Source organism: Chanodichthys erythropterus, chromosome 17 (genome assembly GCF_024489055.1).
Source record: "Chanodichthys erythropterus isolate Z2021 chromosome 17, ASM2448905v1, whole genome shotgun sequence".
NCBI lineage: Eukaryota > Metazoa > Chordata > Actinopteri > Cypriniformes > Xenocyprididae > Chanodichthys > Chanodichthys erythropterus.
Genome location: NC_090237.1, coordinates 24,028,998 through 24,048,010, shown reverse-complemented (window position 1 = coordinate 24,048,010; position 19,013 = coordinate 24,028,998). Strand labels below are relative to the sequence as shown.

General features: G+C 38.8%; 1 protein-coding gene across 1 annotated transcript in view; it reads right to left on the bottom strand.

The window, feature by feature from the left end:
* Positions 1 to 10,234: 10,234 nt before the first annotated feature.
* Positions 10,235 to 19,013, bottom strand: part of dchs1a (dachsous cadherin-related 1a) — a 105,936-nt gene continuing 97,157 nt past the window's right edge. Inside the window, exons 13-20 of the mRNA XM_067364391.1 lie at positions 17,607 to 18,473; positions 17,140 to 17,253; positions 16,832 to 17,043; positions 16,342 to 16,493; positions 14,651 to 14,781; positions 14,066 to 14,352; positions 13,532 to 13,670; positions 10,235 to 12,863 (exon numbers count right to left, since the gene is read on the bottom strand). Of these exons, the coding sequence (XP_067220492.1) occupies positions 10,273 to 12,863; positions 13,532 to 13,670; positions 14,066 to 14,352; positions 14,651 to 14,781; positions 16,342 to 16,493; positions 16,832 to 17,043; positions 17,140 to 17,253; positions 17,607 to 18,473 (4,493 nt within the window). The 3' untranslated portion in view covers positions 10,235 to 10,272. The remainder of the gene's footprint in view (positions 12,864 to 13,531; positions 13,671 to 14,065; positions 14,353 to 14,650; positions 14,782 to 16,341; positions 16,494 to 16,831; positions 17,044 to 17,139; positions 17,254 to 17,606; positions 18,474 to 19,013) is intronic.

Sequence of the window (19,013 nt, the reverse complement as noted above, 5' to 3'; positions counted from 1 at the left end):
TCTATCATTCAGCACAGAGGTTCTTAACTTGTGGGTCATGACCCAAAAATGGGTCACAGGTCTGTTATGAGAAAGTTGTGGAGGATGGGTGAAAAAACCAAAGCTAAATACAAATATTGACTTAGTAGAAATTAGCAAGACTAGGTAGATGCAAATATAGACAAATAACTATGAACAAAACAATGCAAAAGTAAATACAACCTAGCCTAGATTAAAAACGAGTTCCTTTTAAAGATGGATACATATCAGTGTTTCATTATTTTTGATAATTGTTTAATTTGTAAAATAAACTATTTTGTTGGGCCACTTAATGTCCAAGGTCCACATTCGGAAGCCACATTAGTTCATTGAAAACACTCATTTAAAGGTGCCCAAGAATGCTTTTTCACAAGATGTAATATAAGTCTAAGGTGTCTCCCGAATGTGTCTGTGATGTTTCAGCTCAAAATACCCCATAGATTTTTTTTTTTATTAATTTTTTTTTAACTCTCCTTGGTAGAAATAGCAGTCCTGGGTGTGGAAGTTGGGGTTATGGTGCCCCTGTCTCCCAACATTGGTTCCCCCTCAGCTGAGGACGCCTATAGGCCTAGTTTGCCAATGCCTTAAAACGGCCCTGATTAGTCAAATGGCATTCACAGATCAGGGGAAAAAAAACAAAACAAAACAAAACATCTCCTTTCCACTGAAATGTTAAAGCATGCCATGGAGATTCTTAAGTTACTTAAGTTGTGCTTATGGTGCCTTCAAGGGCACCTGGGAAATTTGTATCTCTGAGTCAAGCATTTATGTTGCCTCCAAGTGCTGTCAGAATTATCGTAAATATGAGTTTCCTAGTTAAAAATTGGACACGAATGGACTCTCAAGATGTATTTACCAGTGCAAAGCTCTGGGATAATTTTGATACCCAAGTTCCCGACATGGGCGGGCCACAAACTTTAAACATGGTGGAGGGGAGAACGATTGTTGCCGTGACTGGTATTCCTTTAGTTTTACATCGTCTTGACGTTAAAGTAGTGCATATTTACATATATAATCATTACAAGTATATTGTATGTTTTATACACAGCTAAAATAGCCTGTATTTGACAGAAATTCCAGAATCAGCAGCAAGCTGACTATAGATAGTGTGGTGAATATTTATATGGTTGTCAATGAATGGGACGCTAAATATCATTTTGGCTTTAATAAGATTTTCCCAATAAATAGGCAAGAATATACCTGGTGTTCTCCATGATTCTGTTCTTTCTGAAAACAAAGCACTTGAATTGTGTAATCATGCTTTTAATCACGACTTCAAAAGAGGGAAAAAGGACATTTCCGATAGCAAATGAAGGCAGCATTATTATTACAATATCACACCGGATGTCAAGTCAGAAATATAACTTGGAAATAGTACAAAAAAAAAAAAAAAACTATTTTGATAGATTCATCACAAAGTAAATGCTTATGTTACATAAAGCAAACCATGAAAGTTGAGTGATTAACTTTTATTATATAGCGTCACACCATCACACCTTTATCATATAGCGTGTAACATTAAAATAACTTGCAAAATCATTAGAATTCACTACAGACTTGCTTTCTGCTCACTGATCTCTACAATGTATACAGATTATAGATATATGATATCCACATTATAATGTTCAAATCAACATGCTCCTTCCAACATCACAACTCAGTGACTTGTAAGTGGTAAACTCTGAATTCTAGAAGATACACAACTATAACTTTGATTGGCCATTCATGTGCTGGGAACATTCTGACTCCACTTGAGGGGCACATAAGTTCATGCTGAGGTTATGCAAATACCTTTATTAAAAATTGTTGATTACTTCAAACACAAAAAGAAACAATGACCTCTAAAAGATCTTATACTGGTATTTCAGGTATCACAATCAGATCTGCTTTGTTTACCTATACATTTTTTATTGAGTAAAACCAAGAAAACATGCTAGATGAGTGGATATGACCACAAAATAGTGTCCTCGAGTTCAAAATAATAAGTATTGTCATCAATTAGGCCTTGTCATCTTTGGACCCAGTAGCCACGCCAGGCGATGTTTAATGAAAACGAATTGCAAGAGATTGAGGCACACCAAGAATCATATTTTCATCACGGCAAACTCTTTTCCTTCAAAAGAGAGAAAAGAAATGAATCAAAATACAGCAAAGCGTGGAAGTCTGAAATACAAGCAGCTGAGGCCACTAATGAGAACCAGCCGCAGGTGGTTGCTAAGTGACAGCGGCTGAGTGGCAGGCCTAGAGCCTGGGCCGCAGTTGCTCACCTCCCGAGCCGCCCACCTCTCTCTCCCCACCGCAGTGGCTCTCACTCTGGCAGGGCAAGACAGGGAAGCAGGGCGGCCTGAAATGAGAACCAGACCCCTTCAACCCTACAATTGGCTCTCTTCCCCTGGCTGTTTTTTTGTGCGAGTCTAAAGTTGAGAGAAAAAAAGGAGAGTGCTCCAAAAATAGATTAGGGATCGCGTGCCAATGGGTTTTGAAGACTCACTTTTTCGCTCCCTCTAGTCACGCAAGTAGCCTGGCAAGACTTTGGAAATCAAAGCAGGAAAAAACAAAAACACACAAAAAGACAGAAGGAAAGACAAAACGCCTCTGGAGGTTGTAAAGGTCATTGTATCTCTAAGGAGTGCACAAACATGGAAGTGGGCAGGACTAATATTTGAGACACCACCCCGCAATAAATCTACATCACATGACAGATGTAAAAGTGCATATGAAGTCTCATTTTGACATTTAAGCTCTCGTTCATTGGACTAAAGAGACTGAGTTGCAATCGGTAAATGAAAATCTAGACAATATTTAAAGAAAGCACATTATGGGGCCCTTGGTGACTAGAAATATCCGTCTTTGTGGGTCTGCCAAGCTTGGTCGGCATCGCTATGAAAGAACCCTTTAGACAAAGGGCAAAATAGACTCTCGTTTTCTTCCCCTTCTGCTAAAATCATTAAATTCGACAGTCGTTATTGTCATTACATTTTTAAGACTCATGCCAGGCCTACCCAGCGAAGAAAGCCAGCGAGCCCCTTGGAAAGGTTGACTTAAAGGTTACATTTCTAGCTAACTTTGTTATGAAGGGCCACAAGACGTTTTTAAAGCCATCAAAGCAATACGTCAGAATAAATTAGTCTCAGGCCAGTTATTCTAAGTAGCAATATCACAACAAGGCTTAATGTGTCTCCATATTGACCCATGCAGACACAACAAACCGACCTCATCAAAGAGAAAAACGTCAGATGCCATACACAAACATTTAGCAAAATTGATGATGCATCATCAAAAGCCTCACAATTAAATAACACAGTCATTCTCTTTTGCTTTCGAATGAGAGTTGTTTTGACCAGAAACACAGTCCGCATGGCCTGAGTGATTTGACAGTGGTGTTTAGCTTCAGCAAACACAAAGAGTGTGTCAACAACAGAAACTGGTGTGGAAAAAAATAAGCTCTCCAACTGTGATCATTCCATCAGACACACACACACACACACACACACACACACACACACACACACACACACACACACACACACACACACACACACACACACACACACACACACACACACACACACACACACACACAAAAAGATGTTAAACTGAATTTCCACACAACTTTTTGTATGTGTGAGACTGATGCACCAAAGTATGAGACAGACTCTCCATCAAACTCTTATGTAATAGGAGCGAATTAATCCTCATTGACCTTCACCAAAATGCCTCAATGAACTCTCAAATCAAAATGAAATAAAGCCTAGCGAAATTGTGGGCTAAAGCATAATAGATTTTTGTAATAGTTTACATAAGTAAATATTCATACCTCTCTTGCTGATGACAGCAGTGAGTTTGAGTTTGCACAGAGTCAGCGAGTGTCGTGTCCTCACACAAGGCAGGTTCGGCGCTGCTGATGCAAACCTCTTGTGTTTCATTTTTGTCCCATCAAGCTGCCTGTTCTTGCCAACAGATGATGTAATGCTATTTTTAAAGTGAATTAAATGTTTCTTCTTACTTGACCTTAAAAAATGAGTTTCAGAAAGCATGACTTTACGAATTAATCCTTGCAGTTTATATACAATTGCATTCTTGTCTGAAGTATAAAATGTGAAATTGTCATTAAATTTCAAATATTCTTAATTTCTGCAGAGCCCCCTAAAGCGAGAAAAAAAATATTTAGAAAGTTTTGTATTTAGAAACCATTCACTCACAGAGGACTCAAAAAGTTTTGCAATCGAATACAATATTCTCAGGGGAATGCAAAACATTTGAGAAAGCAAAAGCACTGACATTGATATTTTTTCTCCTATGTCATATTTTTGTCCATCACCATGTAACTACATTTCTGTGCACATAGAATATGTTCTTGAGTTTAAAATTTCGATACACATCGCTAACTCTTTGAGGAATAGAGTGGTGCACCCAGAAGTTAGCATCACTCTGGGCTAAGCTCGTAATTTTCTTTAAGTTCCAATCTGTACCAAAGACTATAGAATAACACAAGACGTGTCACTTGTATTGTTTTGAATGGGAGAAAGTGTAACACGCAATATGGCGGAATAAGTCCCGCCTTCTAAAGCAAAGAGCCAATCGGCAACTGGTAAAGTCATCGCGTCACTTCAGCGGCTGTTAGAATCACCGGTTTCTATAGAAACAGTCAGACGCGTGCCTCCAAAGAGACGCACATTTAGGTCTGCGCATGTGCATTAGCTTGATCCAAAAAATTTTTTTTTTGTCATGATTTGAGCGTTTAGAAGCTAAATTAATGTGTCGGTTGTTGTTAGATTTCGTTGGGGATTTCACATATCCAATTTAATCGTAAGGTTGACAAACAGTTTTGGAGAATCTGATGTTTCCCCATTCAAAGAGATAGGAGCTGCATGATGCCCAGGATGCCCGAGAGGCGTTTCAAAGATGGCCGCCGAGTGAAATGACTTGTCTTAAAGGGACTTTAGGCGTTTCTCAATGTCAAGGATACTTCCTTGGCAGGGCTGGTCCTTCCAAGTCACTTCCTTCAGAGGCTAGACGAGGCTCCTCTTTAGCATTCGGAGAACACGTAAATGGAACAGACTAGCAAGTGCACAATTACTTTGGACAACTTAACTAGTTATTTATAAAAGAAATGCCGGTGACGGCAACCAAGCTAACTAAATGACGGTCCGGTTCAGTTAGCCATCAATAACGTAATTTGAATTTGTATAATTTATAATATCAATACGGTAGTAATTTGTACTGGCATTTAAACGTTAAACTTTATTTATCTGACATATTTACTACAGTTATAACAAATGTTTGCCCGCTAACGTCCAACATTTTTTTAAACATTTTTGAACAAGATTGCAAAGCTGTGTGCATAGGATTGTGGGTGATTTGAGAATGCGAAGAGCGCGAAGGCTACACATATGCATCCTTTCCTGTGTATGGGATATTTTTCGAACGAAGGACTCAGTCCTTGTTTGAAATTCCGAGGATCCTCGACATTGGAACAGTCCTTTAACGGCTGTCGATGACGTAGCATCCTCGAAATTCTGGCTTCCGAGGATCCTTCCTTGACATTGAGAAACGCCTTTTGTCTGTACGAGTTGGGGGCGTGTCAGTCAGAAACATAGTGAAATACCACAATACTTACAGGTATTTAGCAGTGACATTGTCAGGCTTTTCTATTTACAACGAAGTAAACTGATTACCAGCAAAAAAAAAACGATAGCATCACAATATAAAAATGTAATATGTAACAATACATTTTACAATGGCTTCATAAATTAATTAAAAAACATAAAAAAGCAACATAGAACTAATGCACATTCTTTGCTCTACATTTTCTAGATGCAAAGTGTTGTTATTCTGTGTAATTAATTTAGAGAAGGCACACCCCCATCATACTCCGACGAAAGTGACTTGAACGCACCTACCGTCGTACACACGACTTCCCACCTTGTAAATATGAACTTCCCAGGAGGACTTGAACGCACTATTACCACAATATATAAATACTTTAGTGAAAAACAACTGACCTAAGCGCCGAATGTTAACTTGTGCTCGCAAGAGTCATTCTCTACGATAATTGGTCGAGAAGACTTAAAGGGATAGTTCACCCAAAAATGAAAATTTGATGTTTATCTGCTTACCCCCAGCGCATCCAATATGTAGGTGACTTTGTTTCTTCAGTAGAACACAAATTATGATTTTTAACTCCAACCGGTGTCGTCTGTCAACCGTATAATGGTAACATAATCTATGAGAGTAAATAAAACATGCACAGACAAATCCAAATTAAACCCTGTGGCTGGTGATGATTTCTCTCACAAACCGATCGTTTTGTGTCTTAGAACATCAATGTGTCGTCAGGAGCCGCAGGGTTTAATAGAGTGCCTCAGGGATGATGCATTTTTATAGGCAAAACCCAGAAGCGAGTTAACATTTTAGGATTTCCAGTTCCTAACCTCTGTAGTCCCATTTAGCCACTTAACCTTTTACAAGAAAAGTAAAATCACAAGAGGGTATTACTGTATTTTATATAGTCGAATAAAATGTGAAAATATCTTGAGCTTGTTTTCACCAAAGACCTTATTGTAACCAAAAACCCATTCAAAAAAACTCACTGACTTCAGCACGACCGATGGATCTGGATATGCTAAAATGCTAACTTGTTTCCAGGTTTTGGCCTACAAAATCAGGTAATCTCTGCACCCCTCTGACATTATGGGCCTTGCACCTCTTTTAATTTGACACAACGCCTCAACAACACAGTGCACTTCACATGCGTAAGATGCTACATTAGCAGTGAGGTAAAATACATCCGTTTTAATGCGTATTTACATAGAAACGTTGTGAGGTAGACCTTAACCTTCTGTATGAATGTTTAATGTCTGTCGGAATATATGTTGTAGTCAAACCCACATTCAGCAACTAGTTTCAGGGAGTATTTTGTGGTCAAATGCTAGACTTCTTTGTGTCTTCATGGCAATATACTCACAGGAGAGTCTGCAGTATGACATGTCCTGTAATCTAAGCTGTTTATGGCGTGGCTCTAATGACATGTTCTGAAAGATCCACAAATCATTAAGGTCTGAGTATGGATGAATAATGACTAAATTCTTCCTCTTGTGTGGCAAAGTTTGTTACTGCCCCCATTTTTTTTGCAACTGTTATAGGCTCCATGATTTAAAACCTTATTTTTGGCTATAAAAAAGAATTCATTATGAGGTCCTGGCTACAAGAGATACTGTATCTAGTGTGCTGTATATCTTTGGTCTATAGAGACAGTTTTGAAGAGACAAATTATCTGTACTTCCTCTCCAGGACAGGTGGGAAGACTGAATTTTTCCCCTATCAGTCTGCCCATGAGCTTTGAGACCTGATGGAAATACATAAACATTAGCTAAACTAGGATTCTCTGTTCTTTGTATGCCTGCAGTTTATAACCACATATTAACTATCCCATATGTAAAGTATTTATTTTATTCAAGGGGGAATCACACATTTTTATTTTTTAGATGCACTAGCTAATAATAAATCTACATCAATATTTCTCCAATTTCTTGCTGAACATCTGGATTCTATTTGGAGTTCAGTTCGTCACTTTGTCTTTGCATGTTGAAACTTCAGTAGATGGTCAGACTGCAGCTATAGATCTATGCTTTATGAACATTCTTGAAGGTCAAAATACCATTGACCTTTTTGCAACTGTATGTAATGTAAAAATCAGGGATGTCAAGTGATTAAATTTTTTTAATCTAATTAATTACATGATGTGCTGATTAATTAATCTAATTAATTGCAAATTAATCGCACATCAAACAAGGAGGCAGGACAAGAGGAGCACATGGCAAACAAAGACAAAGCCATTTGTTCAGACACAAGACAAACAAAGAAATTTCAAACAAAATTATAATATTATAAACTAACTCAACTAAGCCTGAAAATATATATTGTAACTTACAATATGTTAAGATTTACAATTGAAAAACAGTTCACATTTACAGTGTAGTTCAAATAATGCCTTTTTTTATGTCTAAAATATATGTAAACTTTTATTATCACCACAGAATATGTATACATATATAATTAAGAAATGGATGATGTTTAAGGCTCATTATTGGAAATACATTTTAATCAGGCACTTTTTCAAAAACATAAAAACAAACAAACAAACAAGTGTTTCAAATGTTTAAGGTGGAAATTGAACAAAAATCAGTGTTTTCTGGTCATCATTTACAATAAAAACACCACCACCTACCATCAATGCCCTTTGGATTATACTGGGTACAAAGGTAAGACAAACGGATGGCCATATTTTTTGGACCACAGTGCTATTCAAAATGTAAACAGATTTTATTCACCTATAACACTATGAACAGTGATTCAAACATTGAGAAACTTTTTAAATGAACACAGAACAACTGAACATTATTTATTTTCCTTCGAGGCAGCATGAATATAACATGTTCACAGTTACGAGTGAGGAATTGTTGTGTACAAAAGTGAAGTATCTGCCATAAATATAGGATTCTTTAACAAGTAGATATCCTGATAAACCAGGCTAACCTCAAAAAATGAATCTAAACAAAGCATAATATTAACAATCACTTATAAACACAATGTTTTTCTTCAATAGGCACTGTCATTTTTTTAAGAATTACAAGTTAAACCTTTCAATAGGCATCATGGGAAAAAAAGCATGTTGACTTTTTTTTTATAACACAGAAATGAAGTATGTTCATATGGCAACATTTACAATCATCTTTAAAGTATTAGAAAATAATTTACAAAAATATTTCACAATCGCTTAAGCAAATTAAACGGCTACTAATGATTCCTGCTAGGAGAATGTACAATGCTGCCATTATTAATTTGAAATATATTTACTTTATCTTCTAACTTTAATGCAAACTGTACATTGTAGGAACATATAAGTGACTAAAATCAAATCACCAGTGCTTTTTAACAAATATGGGTGTCATAACATTATTGAGCCATATAATTTACATACATAAAAACAAAGTAATCCAGCATTTTGTGGTATAATAAACTTACCAATTGTTTACCCACAGTAATGTTTGAAAGATGCTACAAAAATGTACCTATACAGTACCTTGACTAGGGAGTAGTGGAGCTGTGAGAGAATCTTTCTTTTGGTCAAATGATGTACGTTATTGGATAGCTTGATGTATTTATTCAAACATAACATCTAGTAAAACATCCAAATTGCTATTTAAGAGCCTATTTATTGTAATAACAACACGATAACCTTTTCACTGGCCTTGAGAATATTTGTTAAAATCTGTTTCTAAAAAAAAATCACAAACATGAGAAAAAAAAAAAAAAAAAAAAAGACACTACGTTTTTTTCCAGTTACGTTGTGGTGTTTGTAAGTGTCAGCTCTTCTTAGGTGCTGATAAGAGCTGCCATAACAATTTTTAACATTTCTGTTATTGTTATTTCTTGAAATTCCTGGCACAGATAGCTTTTGTTCTTGTGCTACAGTTGTTATGCTTCAACACTAAAAACAATGGAGGAAAAAAAAGCCTTTAATGTGCTAATTAAGTTTAGATTTTGGGGGAAATCTTTTTTATATTTAGTTTCATAGCTACAATTGTGTTCCCATTAGTAAAGCTAAGGGAGGGGAAGCAGCGTGTAGAAATCAATATGATCACTGTGTCTGCAGCATAACCTTCAAAGACTGTACATTGGCATTTTGCAGATACTGTAACTTTTTTTTATATAAATACTGACAGCAAAACATGTTCCCCAAACATTTAAGAGCTTAATACTGAACATACTTACTTAGAACACTTTAGAATGGCAACTGTTAATAAACTAGAACAAGCTCTGATAACAAACTGTTACGGCCACAAATATACAAATATAAATGTATGTCAAAAAAATCACAGGTTATAGCAACCGTTTGACATATGTCATTCTTTTTAAACAAAAAAAAAAAAAAAATCAGTACAAAAATATATAATACAAAAGTGTTTTCTCTTACAAAACATTGACATCAAACATTACAGTCCTTTAAAATGTGCAAATGCTGGGCTAATAAAATGTCAGTTGATCTTCAGGATCATTAGAACAGCATTATACAATAGTCATTTTTACTTCTTTTACAACTCAAGTCAGCAAGTCTAAAGAAGGGTGACAAAAGCACCGAAACCTCTGGCCAGCCAGTGGGGCAACATTACATACAACATGATGCTGAGGACTATGCCAGAGGAGAGGCATTTTTAGAGTACCTGAGTCAGGTGTGATTCTTAGACTGCATTAAATCCTCAGTTCTGTCTCCTCATGTTCTAAGGAGTGCTCAGTTGTATTGATAACGGAGGACGAGTGACCTCCAAAAGGAGCGATGGCTGGGGAATGGGCTGAAAGAGGTGAAAGCGATGGAGAAAAACTTGGAGACATGGCAATTGAGGAAACAGAGCCATCATGGTCAATAGGAGATCGCCGCAATGAGGATAGGTGGGGAAATGTTCGGCCTACAGCAGGTTTTGGCAAAACAGTTTTGGCCCCTGGATGAGCTACAGAGGTAATTAGGGGAGGAGGGTCAATTCTGGGCTTGGGATCAGTCTTTGCTTTGGGATGAAATGGCCGCCGAGGGTTAGGTGGTGCGTTCTCATCTTTTAATCTGGCAATTTCTGTGAAGACATTAGCCAGAGGCTGAAACTGAGGGCACCAGTCGAGGAGGTAGTCCCAGTTGTAGCTGCCTCTCAGTTCCTCGTCACTAGCCACGATTGCTGTAAGAGAACCATCAACAGCAGGCTTACCATCCTCCGGGAAAGCATAATCTTTTGGATGCGAGATGTTAAGCCCCCTTCCAACCCCAAGATATCCACCTCCTTCATCCCGATAAGTTGGCAACTGGCTTGATAATATTGTCCCACTTAAACTTCCCAGTTTCTTCCCTTTAAACCATTGGTTTGCATCCATCCCCGGCTCACAGGAAATGTCAGACAGCTGATCTGCATCTTGCTGGATACCAGAGTCAGGCCCACGAGCAGATATGTGCTCCTGCATAGAGGAGGAGATGCTAGAAACTCGTGGATATTCATTAATCATCCGTATCTCATCATCTTCAGCTGCTTCTGCTTCGGCGGAACCACGTCCACTGGAGTGGGATGGGTCAAGAGACCCACCTCGTGTGTAGGTACCTCCTCCGGTCCCAGTCTGGTCTGTTGCATACCCAGGAAGGGTCTGATGATATAGCTTTTCACCCCCTGTAACTTTCGAATCTTCAAGACTCTCAAGAACAGTACCGCTAGTGACTATTCTGGTACAAGCCTCTTGTTCTTTGTACCTTTGGGATCTCAACAGGAATATCACCACAACAACTATGATCAGGAACACAATGGCTGCCAAAGAAGCTGTTATAGCACTGGCAAGTACCACATTCATGTCTGTGTTCAAGCCGAAGGATGTATGGGTGACATCAATTGTGATCTGGGCAGAAGCTTTTCGGGAATTCTCCAAAGGACTGTGGGCAATAACATCCAACGTCATCTGACGTGCCTCTCTTTTAGACCGGCTCATATGATGATGATAGGCATCCATCTTGAGGGATATCACTCCAGTAGATGTGTTGACCTCAAAGTAAGGTGAACTGCTTGCGAGTGAATAGAGGACAATGCCGTCCACCCCTCCATCCTCATCATTAGCATTTACTTGGCCGATGCTTTGCCCTTTCTTGGCACCCTCAGGTATACGAAAGGTGAAATCTGAGTTAGTGAAAACGGGGTCATACTCATCTTCACCAGTCACAAACACTTGCACTGTGACTGTAGCAGAGTAGTTGCCTGCATCCATTGCCATGGCAATAAAATTAAAAGTGTTTATCTTCTCAAAGTCGAATGTAAAGCGGGTTCGCACCTCACCGGAGGTTTGGTTCACTAGAAAGGAATCTTTACCATTGCCGGAATTATACATTAGGAAATATCTCAGTTCTCCATATGCTCCTTTGTCATGATCAATGGCATGTAATATGGTTACTAGAGCATTTTGGGGCTGGTTTTCACGAATGCTTGCTGTAAGTGATTTAAGAGGAAAGTAAGGCCGGTTGTTAATAATATCCTTTACCTCGACAGTTACTGGAGCAAGAGCAAAGTGGCCCTGACCATCCGAGGCCTGAACAATGAACATGTAAGAGGACTGTTCCTCACTATCAAGAGACCTCCGGAGACGAAGGGACCCAGTCCACTGATCAATAGAAAAGAGCTCAGATTCATCTCCAGAACTGATTGAGTACTGAACCTCTCCATTAGGGGTTGAATCAGGGTCCACAGCAAAAAGTTGAAGTATTTCTGTTCCTGTTTCTGCCCTTTCATTGACAACAACTTTGTATTCCACCCTACTGAAAGATGGTGGGTTATCGTTGGTGTCCATTACCGTGATTAAAACGGGAACACTTGAGCTTCGTTGTGGTATGCCACGATCTGAGACCACAATAGTAAGATTGTAGGCATTCACAATCTCAAAGTCAAGCTTATCAACTAATATCAGCATTCCAACTGTCTGAAATCCATGGCCCTCAAGGAAGCGAACACTGCTCTCAATTTGGAAGGCATTACCGATGTTCCCACTGGCAATGGCAAAATCAAAGCCACAGTTGTCCCTAGACAAGTCTCCATCCACAGCTTCCAGGGTTAGAATAGTCGAACCAGGAACTTCGTCTTCAGATACAGACGCTCTGTACTCAGTCTGGTGGAATACAGGGGCATTGTCATTGACATCAGACACATGCACCTGAACTGTGGCAAAGGAAGTCAACTGTGGTGTCCCACTATCACTGGCTTCAATCACCACCAAAATAGAAGGGCGCTGTGAGTCAAACTCAACCTTCTGCTTGATGAACAGAGTACCTATGTAAAGAAATTGCAGGATAAGATTAGGGTGAGATCAGGGTGTTTATTATATGCTTCAAAACAATGGCTCTTAACTGGTGGGTGACAGCCCAATAATAATAACAGGAGTCTTGGACTTAACTCTAAAGCAGGGGTGTCAAACTCATTTCCTGGAGGGCCACTGTCCAGCAGAGTTGAGTTCTAACCCTAATTAAACACACCTGAATCAGCTAATCAAGGTCTTCAGGATTACTAAAAACTTCCAGGCAGGTGTTTTGGAACTGGTTGGAACTGCACTCTGCAGGACAGTGGACCTCCAGGAGCAGAGTTTGACACATGTGCTCTAGAGTCTTTACGCAAAAATGGATCTGTCCTTAGTAATATGTGTAAATGCAACACAATATTTGGTTGTAGTGTTTGCTGAATGCATTGGGCTATTAAATCACATTACTTCTGTTGTTAATAATTTACTACATTTCCAGTGATTTTCCAGATTTGTTCTATTCATTCAATAATTTTGCATATTTTGGGACCTCTGCAGTTCTTACTTTTGTTTGATTAATAAAATTGATATGGTATTGGATTGCAATTCTATTGGATTGTAATTCTACAAAACATCTGACAATGATTTGGATGAAGAACAATAAACACAAAAGGATGACAACAGTAACAAATGGACAAATTACCATTGCTTGGGTCAATGTAGAACATGTCCTTTGTTGACACAACCCTGTATGTTATCCTTCCGTTCTCTCCAGAGTCCTTATCTGTAGCAGTTACTGTGATAACTGAGCTTCCTGCTGGCGAGTGTTCTGCTAGAGTCACCTGCCAAAGACATAAATCGGCCTTAATACTGACTGCTTTGAGCAGAGCACAGCATAAATTTATTTTTCTTTTAACTTAAAGAAATATTTTTTTTAAATGTGGTGCTCACAGGGAATATTTTCTGAATACCAATATTTGTCTCATTGACATTTAAATAAACTGCAAGTGTTTTTTTAAGAATTTTAACCAGTGGAACTGATTTATTAAACAGTGTAGAGTATCAAATCTTATGTAATCTGTTATTACAAATCGCTCTGGAGTACCTAATTCTGATTGGTCAAATAACTGTTTATATTACTTAATTATCTTATGTTGGGTTTAATTTCAAAGTAAACTACAGAAATGTACTTTTTCTATCAATGTTCATCCTAAACCTGTAATCTCTTCTAACGTACCTCGTAAAGGTCCTGAGAGAAAACCGGAGCATTATCATTCACATCCTCCACAAGCACGGTCAGATTTGCGTAACTCTGTTGCTTGGTGTCTGAGGAGCTGACAGTCAGCGTGTACCATGTTCTCTCTTCAAAGTCCAGAGGGCCGGTCAAGGACACCCCCCCTCCAAAACGGTGTATTCCAAACTTCCCTTGAGTGTCAGAGTCCAGAAGAAGGGAATAGGAGAGAGCAGGCCCAGAGTCCACATCATTCCCTGTGACCTGAGTGATCACAGTTCCAATCAAAGTATCTAGATAAAGAAATAGACAATCTTGATAATCCTGTATAAAATGAAATTAACTTGTTTCCATTTGTGGTTGCACCTTTCAAAAGTATTAAGTTTTGCTGGACAACGCCCATCATTATTGGACACATTGTACAACATCAGTGACAGGAAATAACTTTTGAGGACTTTGGCGAGAAAAACGCCTGGTAATTGAGTCAATCTTTCAGCACGGTGTGCCTCATTGTTTGTCTGCCAGAAAAAATAGGAAATTCAGTTCATTGATTACAGCAATGATACTGAGTTCAAACAGCAGTCAACTTACTCTCAGGGATCCGGACTTCATGTGGAACAGGGATGGTGGGACTGTTGTCATTCAGGTCTACAATGATCACTGTGAGAGTGGCAGAACCTGCTAAACGAGGACTGCCTCTGTCCGTTGCCATAATAACCAGGCTGGAGACACAACAATAAAATTAGAGTCAGAGTCTGGACATTCTCACAGACCATTTTCATGTTGATGAGAAAGAAATATAAGATGTTTTAAAGGGTTAGTTCGCCCATAAAATGAAATTTCTGTCATTAATCATGTTGTTCCAAACCGTAAGACCTTTGTTCATCTTCGGAACACAAATTAAGATATTTTTGATGAAATCCAAGAGCTTTCTGACCCCCCTATAGACAGCAACGTCATAACCAATTTCAAGGCCCAGAAAGGTAGTAAAGAAGTCGTTAAAATAATCCATGTGACTAAAGTGGTTCAACCTTAAGCTTATGAAGCGACAAGAATGCTTTTGCAAAAACAAAACAAAAATAATGACTTTATTCAACAATTTCTTTGCTTCCCTGTCAGTCTCCAATGCTGTTTACGTTGTCTTTTCCGCGTGCAAGTCAGTTATTTCTAATGTAGCCATACGGCATGCGCGCTCACAATGGAAGCAACGCGGTCGCGACGCCCATGCGGTGCGTTTTCTAGGCGCATCGAGATGAAAAATTCTCAACTTTTCAGAATGTCGCAGGCGCACCACAGGTCATGTGACAAGAACCAACCGATCAGCTATGGCCTTTCCGTAACAAAATATCAAAAACAGCTGATCATAGCTGTACAAGGTGTTTTTATATCTAGTAGTAAAGCTAATGCAAGGGCTAGAAATCAATTTGTCCTTTGCTGAAACTTCCTGATCCTCTTGGCGAGCACGGTTCATGGTTGCATAGCAACGACCGACGTCACGGGAGCGCAAGCGCTTTGGAAAGGAGAAGCGGTGCGACTGCGCCTTCCACGCGTTTTTAGAAGCGATATGTGAACGTCTCTTAGGATTCTTAATTCTAAGTTCATGTTAATTTTAACATTTTTTTTTCAGTGACAGACAGACCTATTCAGCTGTTGATTTGAATAGGCCACAGAAGATTTTTATAAAACCTTAAAATGTGATCTTGTATGTACAACAAGGAAAATTATTGAAATTTGTTAATGTTTTTTAAATAAATCTTATTTGAATTTCAGTTTCATTTTGTTCAAAATATCGTGATACGTATCGTATCATGAACTCCGTATCGGAATATGTACCGTATCGTGAGCTAAGCGTATCATTACACCCCTACTGTCTATACAACGTTAACAGCGTTAACAGTCTGACAGGGAAAGTTGTTGAACCACTGAAGTCACAAGGACTATTTTAACGATGTCTTTACTACCTTTCTGGGTTTTGAAATTGGTTATGACATTGCTGTCTATAGGGAGGTCAGAAAGCTCTCAGATTTCATCAAAAATATCTTAATTTGTCTTATGGTTTTGGAACATTTTTGGGTGAACTAATCCTTTAAGATTTTTAAATGCAAATTCTAAAAAAAAAATTATAACAAAGATAAAAAAATTATATTATATGATTAAATATCAAGGTGTTTAAGCTTTTTCCCTAGCTATTCAAAATATTTAAGATTTTTTTAATGTAAAAAATAAGTGATTTTAAGACATTACAAACAACAAATATAATAGTGGAAGGAATAACTTAGTACTTGGTCTGTGTCCAGATCTCTCTGTCCATGATGGCAGCGGTGGATATACTGCCTGTGACAGGGTCGATCTTGAAGAGTCCGCTCATGGATGATGACCTTATGGAGTAGGTTACCTGCCCATTCTGACCCTGGTCCAGGTCATTCGCCAACACCTGAGGAAATTACCAGTGAAATTGGCAATGAAAATACAGGCAGATTTGCAACAGCTGCTTGAGCGTAACTTGAACCTCTAAGCAATGTTGGGTTTGGAACTGAAATTATTAAAAAAAAAAAAAAAAAAAAGTTGAAAAAGGCAATTGGTTGTGGCTATGTGGGACAGCTGAGCCTATATTCTCACCATGGACAATGAAAACATTGTGGAAACGCAAAGGAAACTCTTCTGGTTTGCACTGAAAATATGCTGTATTTAGGCCAAGGGATGTTGTACTCCACAACTTTACACTTTTATGAATACTCAACCATTGAGAAAACAAACGGGAGATTACTGCACCTGAATGATAGGATGATCATAACCCTGGGCCTCACGAACATAAGCAATGTAATTGTGAAGTTGAAAGCGTGGCAAGTTGTCATTGACGTCCTGTAGGAGAAGGTTGACTGCCATGAAGGAGCTGGAGGATGCGGTTTCAGCCTTGACCACCAGGCGGAGTCGTGGGGTCTCCTCAAAGTCCAGACCTGTAGAACTTTCTACCCAAATCTCACCTAAAATAATGAATTTATGATGACTAATTGAGAAACATCTTTCGCAATACAAAGACTACCATCACAATAAACTGGTGCAAAGATTTACTATCATACCTGTGTGGGGGCTGATGCTAAAGAACTGTTGCTTGTTGCCACTGAAAATGCTGTAGTTGATGCCACTGCTAGATCCATCAGGATAGTGAGCCTGTATCTGAACAACTGCTGTACCTATGAAAAAGACAAGACCTTTGATGATTAAAAGAAAATTTCCATTAGAAAGAGGCACAATATCAATACCATAAGGGGTATCATCCAATGTTGCAGTTGTTTATTTATCATATCAGACGACATTGGATATTTAGCCATGCATCTCATTTCCCATTTTTACATTACACTGGCATTACAACCTTGCGTGCAAGATATACATTTTATCAGCTCATGCATTCACTGGGAATCAAACCCATGACCTTGGCATTGCAAGCACCATGCTCTACAGTTTGTGCTACAGGAATATCAGCTGGATGTAACTGATGTACATCAATTGGACATTTCTGCAATGTATTCAAAGGCCATCATTGTACCTTTAGCGGCATTCTCCTGCAGGCTCACATCCCTAGTGTTGCGCGAGAAGCGGATTCCCTGGTAACTCTGCTCTCGGATGTACACGACCACCACTCCCAGAGAGGACTGCGATGGGTTACCCTGATCCATGGCCTCCACAATGAGGGTCCGCTGACTCTGGGTCAGCGCATGGAGCTTCTCAGTAGCCTGGATGTCCCCCGTCAAGGAGTTTATGGTGAAGCCTTTGACAGGATTCGCAAATCGATAAAATACAGATCCATTTGCACCAAAGTCCTTATCTTCAGCTCTCATGGTGGCCAGCACTTTGCGGTTGGAGAGACTACTGCTGGAGACATTGATGATGAGCGGGTCTGTGATGAAGAAGGGGGCGTTGTCGTTTACATCTAAGATGTGGACGGTCACATCAGCGGAAGTGTTACGGGGATTGGCTGCTGAGGAGTCCATGGCGTAGACTTGGAAGCTGTAGGAGGCCACTTTTTCTCTGTCTAGAGCTGCCGCTGTAATAATGCGACCTGTGTGTTGGTCCACAATGAACATACCTCTGGATTCATGGCTCAGGAAGTAGACCACCTGGCTGTTGGACCCTTCGTCCTTGTCAGAGGCTGAAACCTCCAGAACAAGAGACCCTTCTAAAGCATCCTCTGATACCTCCACAGAGTAGCTGCTGCTGGGAAACACTGGGCTGTTGTCATTCAGGTCCAACACATTGATGTCCAAAGTGACACTGCTGGTGAGGGGCGGTACACCCTGATCTTGTGCCTTCACAGTGAGGGTGTACTTTGCTTTGGACTCTCGATCCAAAGGCCTAGATGTGGATAGCACACCTGATTTCCTGTCCAGGTGGAAATCACCAAAATGGTCTCCCTCTGAGAAAAGAAAGATATCAAAATAATGTTGTCACCTGGACTGTTCGGTTTCATCAACACTGAACTCTGAAGTGTGCAATGTATATTACATAATCTCTTATTAAATTTCATAACTATATCATGTAATGTAATACGGGAATGGATAAATAAATAAATGTATATTCCTATGCTAGAACAGACAGATGTAAGAACCACAATAACACCTTATTTTTGTCAACAAACTCTTCTTTCTTTTACGATGTAAGGGTATTGCATAAAAAAGAGAGAAAAAAAAGAAATATAATAAATGGTAATCATTTAACTGTCCTCACAGGACCCCTGGTAATTGAACAAATCAGTTTAATTATATTTTATTCATTATTTTTATTCCTAACTATGACATTTGGGTTTATATCTCTTGATAGATAGTTCAAAATGTTTGACTACCTTTTGTGGAATAAAGTGGAATAGTGAATCTTCTTCTGCTAAATAATACATAAGATCTTTAACAAAGTGACTAAAAGTACACTACTGTTCAAAAACTAGTACTGATATTTTAAA